This window comes from Ailuropoda melanoleuca, chromosome 6, assembly GCF_002007445.2.
Source record: "Ailuropoda melanoleuca isolate Jingjing chromosome 6, ASM200744v2, whole genome shotgun sequence".
NCBI lineage: Eukaryota > Metazoa > Chordata > Mammalia > Carnivora > Ursidae > Ailuropoda > Ailuropoda melanoleuca.
This window is the reverse complement of record NC_048223.1, coordinates 88,347,748-88,355,249: the sequence shown is the minus strand read 5'-3', so window position 1 is coordinate 88,355,249 and position 7,502 is coordinate 88,347,748. Positions and strand designations below refer to the sequence as shown.

Sequence of the window (7,502 nt, the reverse complement as noted above, 5' to 3'; positions counted from 1 at the left end):
ACTAAGGGTGGGAAGAATGCTGGGCACACACTGGGATCCCTGACCTCCACCCGCTGGCCTGCCATGGCCCCTCCTCCATCTTCCTGAAGCTGCTCAGCTCAGTGCTCCCTCTCCCCAGGCGCTCTGCCAGCCCAGAAAAACGTCATGTTCAAAACCCCCTCCCAGTAGACCCCCAGAGATTTGTAACCATCCCCATTTTTTTACCTAGGTCAAACCCACACATAATGGGAATGGAAAGAGTCTACATGTGGGCACGATGCCCTTACCATAACACAGGCCTCGGGACCTCCCAGACCCCTACTGGACTGCTTGTCAGCTTCCAGGAGCCAGGGGGACAGCTGCTGGGCATGTGCTGGTCTCAGGGCTTCCCAGTTCCCCTTCCTTCCTTTCCCCAGACTGCATGCTTCTCCTGGCTGACAAGTGTGGCCCAACCAGCCACCCAGCTGACACAAGCAAGGAGCCCCCTCTCCCCAGGCCCAGGGTCAGAGCTGCTCTGGGGCCTGGACAGCAGGTCTCAGGATGGGTGTGGTGTCCCCCAGAGAGCAGGCTGACCTGGGCTTGCAGACACTCCGTGATGCACACGATCGTCTTCGATTTCTCACATGTCTTTTCCAAACCCAAGGCTCAGAGAGGTGAAGTGACCCTTGTGGGCATTAGATGAGGGAGCCAGGATTTGAACCCTCCTCTAGGGGGGTTCCAAAGCCTCCATCACCTCACTAAATCACGGGTGCCACATTCCTCCGTGATGCCTAATGTTCAGGACTCACCCGACAGATGAGAAAGCATGCACGTTGCTCTCCAGCCGCACACACACACACACACACACACAGATGCACACATGTGTGCTCCCTAGGGAGCAGGCCTCCTACTCTCCCCAGAGGACCCCACCCGTCACCCACCCCACCCACCCACCTTTTGCCCCGGTCTTCTGAGAGTTTTGTGTTGTTTCTATATTTGGAGGACTTTCTGGTCTTGTCTGTTTCCTGGATTCTCTGTTTGTATGGCCCAGGAGATGGAGCGTGTGTCACCCTGCCTCAAGATTCCTCTGAACAGAGCTGGCAAGGAAATGAGAGAGGATCCTAATTAGGGGGTGATAACCCCACGGAGAAATTCGGATTCTCTGCAGCGGGTTGTGTCCTTCCCACAAGCCCTGTGTGTTTGTCAGATGTTTATAGAGCCTTCATTAACAGAGAGCTCCCTTAGATAAGAGGTGGGAGCGCAGCTTCGAGGGCCAGATAAGAGCAAGCGGAGGCCACTCCGGGGACCGCGGGTGAGAGCCTGTGAACCGGCCCAGGGGCTCCGTGCAGAGCCCTCCGCAGGAAAATGCGGGCCCGCTCCTTCCGGGCTCCTCCCCGCGCCCCCTAACACACCCGGGCCGCTGCCCGCAGTCTCCTGTCCAGGGCGACAGCGCCGTCCCAACATGTGCTGCGGGGCGCTCTGGGTGGCCCTGCCTGTGCTCTCCCTGCTGGCCGGCTGCGTGCAGGGGAAGCCGCTGGAGAGCCGGGGGCGGGCGTCGGTGGCGGGAGATGGGCACCGCTTGCTCGGGGGGCCGGGTGGTGAGCGGGAGGGGGGCACCTTCGACCTGAGGATGTTCCTGGAGAACATGAAGGAGGATTTCCTACGCAGCCTCAACCTCAGCGGCGTCCCTTCCCAGGACAGAACCCGAGCGGAGCCACCGCAGTACATGATCGACCTGTACAACCGGTACACCACGGACAAGTCCACCACCCCCGCGTCCAACATCGTGCGCAGCTTCAGCGTGGAAGGTAGAGTCGGCTTGGCCAGGGCACTCCCAGGAGGGGGGACGCAGGGGTCAGGGCTGCTCTGCCCTGACCAGTAGCCACTGGACATAGGAGGCTCTTTAAGTTTTAATTTAAATGAATTAAAATGAAATAAAATTAATAACTTAGTTCCCTGGCTTCGGTTCAGGTGCTCCGTGGTCATGTGTGGCTAATGGCTACCTTGAAGGATGGTGCAGAGGATAGCACGTTTCCATCATGGCAGAAAGTTCTAGGGACAGCTCTGCTGTAGAAGGTTCTCCTGCCCTGGGCCCAGTGGCAATTTTACACATTAGGTGCCACGGGAATGCCAGCTCTCTTTCTTCCCTCCCTTCTCTTCTTCCCCTTCCCTACTTTGAAACAGACAACTTACTTAGCCTTCGATCAATGCATGTATTTTTTAACCTTGAAAGAATGTCTCTCTCACATCAAAAAGTATCTACAAGTCTGATAAATTTTTCTGAGACAGAAACATTGGAGGACAAAATAATTTTCTAAATGTAAAATGATTCACCTGTTTGAAAGGGCTGGAAGATAACAAACATCGACTTAGGGATTCCGTTCGCTAATTCACATGACATAGGTGAAATGATGTTGGAAGGGTGGAAGCCAAGGCTTACAGATGCTACTGGAACTTGCCCAGGTCACATAGTGGTTCAGCAGTTGGATTCCGATACAGGCCTCATGTGCCTACAAAGCTCAGGCTTGTCCTGCTGTTGATGTCTCTCTGAACACCCAGGCACATGGGGCCCCTCTCCTCCCGGGCTTGACACCTGCAAACCCTTGACAGGCCTGGCTCAGTGCCACCGCAGGCCAGTCCAGCCCAGCCCAGCCGGCAGAGCACATTCCCCATCTGAAGGATACCATAGTAATGATGCATGCCTAGCAGTGCTGAATTTTCTGATTTCCCAGAAGAAGAAAAAAGATCCAGATTTTTCTGGATTTTATGTGAACTTGTCTGACTTGTAAAATATTAGCTTAATTTTTAAAAATGCAATCTGCAGATTACCCGGATGCTGCCAGCATCTCATGGGGCATGTCTGTACCCTGTGCTTTAGGAAAAGGCTGAGCTGCTTTGGCCGGACGGACCTAATCACCAAATCTCACAGTCTGGGAGTCTACCGTTTGGCACCATCTCGATGAGCATCTCCTCCCCTCCCCAGCATTGTCCGTCTCCCCAAAACAAGCTTTCTGACTCAATCCCAGCTCTGCCTGTGGCCGGCACTCTTGGGGAGGCCAATTATGCCTCACTTCATAGAGGGTCCAAGTGCAGCTCAGGGAGGGAGGTTGTTTTCTAGATGTGTGATGTGGTCCCAGAGCGATTTTCAAAGCGTGGCAAAGTAAGAGCACAGTAGGCCGTTAATGTTCATAGACCCCATTCACTATTCACAAACGTTCTGCAGGAGCTAACGTGGCAGGCACATCCACGCTGGGTGAGGGGCTATGTGCTTTTAGGGGGACACGTATTTTGGGGAGGAGGGCCTGGGGACACAGAAATATCGACTGAGCATCATCTATGAGCCAGAGACAGTGTTAGGAAGTTCCATGTGCCATCTTGTGGCACTACCCCTGGAAGGCAGGTAGGATGAGCCCCATCTACAGAAGAGGAAACTGAGACACGGAGAGACTCAGGACTTCTCCAAGGTCACAAGCCTAGGAGGGAGCTGAGTCCAGATTAGCACTGCAGTCTGTCACACACTGCTGGATTTCACAGCAGCACACAGACTCCCCTCATGTTGTGACTTCATATTGGTGACCGAGCTACGGCATAATAGAGATGGCCGGATGGCTGTGTACCAGCCAGGAGAAGTTGGAAACGGGAGACGATTGTGGAGCTTAAAGCTAAGCCCCATTTTTGCCTAACATGGCAAAGCAATCGAGGCTGATCTGTTTTATTTTTTCCCTCAAACAAAAAAAAATCATTTTCACTTTGCTCAGAAATAATTATTCTGAATGATTTCTATGCTATTCAAATTGCTGAGATTTTTAACATTGTCTTAATCTTGAAAACTCACCATCCCCTCCCAGGGTAACTGCTTTAACATCCCACACTCGGGGTCTGCACTCTGAGGCTGACAATATGCTTTGCTGTTTTGTTTATTTGACTCTTTCTTTTTTATGTGAAGAGCTTCACAGGATGTGTGCACTTGGCAGTTAAAGAGTCTAAATCCAGCCTCCACACCTGTAAAAGTGGAATAATAACTAGATCCTCCCAGGGCCAGGGTGAAGAGCAAAGGGAAATATAGAATGCAGAGCTCCTAGTGCAATGCTGAGCAGAGTAGATGCTTGCTAAAGAGTTGGCCCTGTCAACTCCAATGCAGGCATCTCTTGCCCCTGTTTTTCTTTGGAGCGCCCTCAATGTACCTTTTGAAATTCTCTTCTACATTAAGGGCTTAAATGAAACCAAATAGTCTTGATAGAGTCGGTCAGTGTCATACTGGATGCCCTCTGACCCGAGTCATGAGTCCCAGTTTTGGTGTCATGAAAGATGACCAGCACTGTGTACTTGCATTTCAGATGCTGTGTCTCTCACAGCCACAGAGGACTTGCCCTTCCAGAAGCACATCTTGCTCTTCAACATCTCCATTCCTAGGCATGAGCAGATCACCAGGGCTGAGCTCCGACTCTATGTCTCCTGTCAAAGTCATGTAGACGCTTCCCACGAGCTGAGAGGCAACATGGCCATTTATGACGTTCTGGATGGAGCAGATGTTTGGGATGTTTCTGCAGGGACCAAGACATTCCTTGTGTCCCAGGACATTTCGGAGGAGGGCTGGGAGACCTTTGAGGTCTCCGGTGCTGTGAAGCGGTGGGTCAGATCAGACGCCACCAAGAGCAAGAATAAACTGGAAGTGACTGTGGAGAGTCACAGGAAGGGCTGTGACAGGCTGGATATCAGTGTCCCCCCAGGCTCCAGAAACCTGCCCTTCTTCGTTGTCTTCTCCAATGACCGCAGCAATGGGACCAAGGAGACCAGGCTGGAGCTTCGGGAGATGATAGGCCATGAACAGGACAGTATGCTCAAGAAATTGTCCAAGAATGGTCCAGGTGAGGCAGGTGACAACAAGGATGAGGAAGACAGGGACGGTCACGTGGCCACAGGGTCATCTTTAGCCAGACGGAAGAGGAGCGCCGGGGCCAACAACCACTGTCAGAAGACCTCCCTGCGGGTGAACTTCGAGGACATCGGCTGGGACAGCTGGATCATTGCACCCAAAGAGTACGATGCTTATGAATGTAAAGGCGGCTGCTTCTTCCCCCTGGCTGATGACGTCACCCCCACGAAACACGCCATTGTACAGACCCTGGTGCATCTCAAGTTCCCCATGAAGGTGGGCAAGGCCTGCTGCGTGCCCACCAAACTGAGCCCCATCTCCATCCTCTACAAGGATGACATGGGGGTCCCCACCCTCAAGTACCACTACGAAGGGATGAGCGTGGCAGAGTGTGGGTGTAGGTAGTGCCGGCCTGCGGGCAGGGGGAAACAGGGCGGGGGGCTCCTGTGTCCCTCTGGGCATGACGGGGACTAAGTCTGCCTGTGTGCCAGCCTGAAGGAGGAAAGGGAGCTGCCACGTTCGGGAGGTAGAGGCCCGCCCACCCCCAGTATACACCACTGGGTCCAACTGCAGGGGAAGGCAACGGCGGGGGTGGGGGGCGGGTACTGGGGAGGAGAGGAAAGCCTAGAGGGATTGTTGGGGTGCAAGGGGAGACAATGAAAAGAGGACAAGAGAAAAATAATCCGGAGTCAGCAGAACGAGGCAGGGGAGTATGGACAGACGAGGTGCGGAGATTTATGGGAATTAAAGGAGGCGAGAAGGATGGGGTGCACTCCAGTAAGCTCAGGGAGTGAAGGGGGCAGGGATAGCCACGTGCTCTATACCCATCATTTCACGGATTCCCACAACTCAGTGAGATGGGTGTTACGAGTCCCGATTTACACATGCGGAAACCAAAACGCAGGCAGTTCAAGTAACAGCGGTTAACGGCATGGTTCCAACCCGTAGGTCTGTGTAGGTCAGTCGACCACCACAGCCCAGGAGCTTCTCAAATACCCCATCCAAGTTTATCAGGTCATCTTGCAGCGAAAGCACAATTAGATACCGGGAGGCTGGGAGCGTGGGGCAAGCTGGACTCAGCCCTGGCCAGGAACCACCAGTATGACTGGGCTGCTTGGAGCCACCGGGGCACATTCTGGCTGCTTGCTGCCTGTGCTGCTTCAGTGGCCCAGTGCTTTTTAAGGTGATGCTCGAGTCACTGAAAAACTCCCCCATGGAGAGAGTGCGTGACAGGAGCCCTCGGGTTGCAGTATGGACTGGGGCTGGAGAGACTTGGACCTGCTGGCACAATGCTTGTCCCACCAATGGCTCCCGCGGGGCCACCAGCTGCCCGTGGCCTCAAACGGTGTGATGGTTTGGGAAGAGCAGGCACGATCTACCCTGAGGGATGGGGCAGCCTACAGTTCACATGGCTGCGGTGCATTTACTCAGCATAACCAGCTCGCCAACATAGCACATCCGTGGGCTTTCCTCCCACCAGACTCCATGGGAGACAGGACCTGGATTTGAATTTGTTGGAATAAATGTGCTCTTGCTTTGGTATTTGCAATGTCCCTATTTTTACTTTTGGTGACAGGTACTCAAGTGATGACGTCCAGCCTTCCTGGGTGAGGGTCCCCAGCCACTGAGGAACTCAGGTCTTTATTGGCCACGGCCAGCTCTGCCCACACCTGTTGGCTTTCTTCAGCTGTGTGTGTACAGCTCTGTCTTGGGCTTGGGCCTCAGGACTTGACTCAGCCCCCACTGACCCCAAGAGAGGACAGAGTTTCCATTTCCTCTGAGTGTCGTTCTCTCCTCTGACTCTAGAGGCCCAGGTGGAATGGGGTGGAGTGAGGAAGAGTCGGGAAGTGGTGATGATTCCACTCCATGGCCTTTCTGACTGCTGGCCAGAGCAGAGCCTCAAGAGGCCTAGAGAGAACTGGGCCTTTCCCACTGGTTGAGGATCCCAGTATGTTCTTTTTTTGTTTTTTTTTTTTTTAATGGTGTGTGTTGAATGTTTACGTGGAACTAATGAAGAGTTTAACACATTAATACAAATTAATTAATTTAAATACAGCTAGTTACTGGAGTTGTAGAAAACACTAATTTCTGGTAGGACAATGTCGCTCAATCATAAAGATGGACGAGGGACATCTTTTAGTACTGGTGGTGTACTTCTGTGCCTACGTCAAAGTTTCACTTGGAAATAAAGTCAAATGTCTAAACTGTGCACTTTCCTGAACGTGAGACCAGACCAGGACCTAATGGCCCCTCAATGCTGCACCCTGCCCACCCTTCCCTACAGGCCCTAAGTTTCCCGGAGGGGCAGAGGAGAGGGGCAGGGAGACAGAGTTGCCACAGTGGCCGGTGGACACATGGGGGCAGTGTCTCTGTACGTGAGGAGAGTGGGAATGTCCATACAAGGGCATGTGTGTGGGTCTGTGAGAGCCTCGATGTTTGCAAGCGGGCAACAGTTAGCCCCATGCCTTCCCTGACCTCCCCATGCTGGGGGAGGGAGGTCTAGGCCATGAGTCACCCCTGCCCAACGGCCTGGGGCCTGCTCCACTATTCCAGCCCCATCTCCCACTATGCCCCAGGTCAATGCCCAGCTCCCTCAGTCCTCAGGAGACTGCCCTGGCCACCCCACTCCCAGCTGCACAGCCCAAGTCACCTTCTGCGAAGGCCTGAC

General features: G+C 53.5%; 1 protein-coding gene across 1 annotated transcript; it reads left to right on the top strand.

Moving 5' to 3' along the window:
- The first annotated feature begins 1,270 nt into the window (after positions 1-1,270).
- Positions 1,271-6,993, top strand: GDF2 (growth differentiation factor 2). The gene is made up of 2 exons (XM_002930070.3): positions 1,271-1,766; positions 4,296-6,993. The coding sequence occupies exons 1-2, from the start codon at positions 1,421-1,423 to the stop codon at positions 5,237-5,239; spliced, it is 1,290 nt and encodes a 429-aa protein (XP_002930116.1). The 5' UTR covers positions 1,271-1,420; the 3' UTR covers positions 5,240-6,993.
- Positions 6,994-7,502: the final 509 nt, after the last annotated feature.

Excerpts from the sequence above, each read along its gene's own strand:
- GDF2 (XM_002930070.3), top strand. The coding sequence starts at position 1,421 with ATGTGCTGCGGGGCGCTCTGGGTGGCCCTGCCTGTGCTCTCCCTGCTG. Across the intron at positions 1,767-4,295 it reads GCGCAGCTTCAGCGTGGAAG|ATGCTGTGTCTCTCACAGCC; the intron begins GTAGAGTCGGCT and ends CTTGCATTTCAG.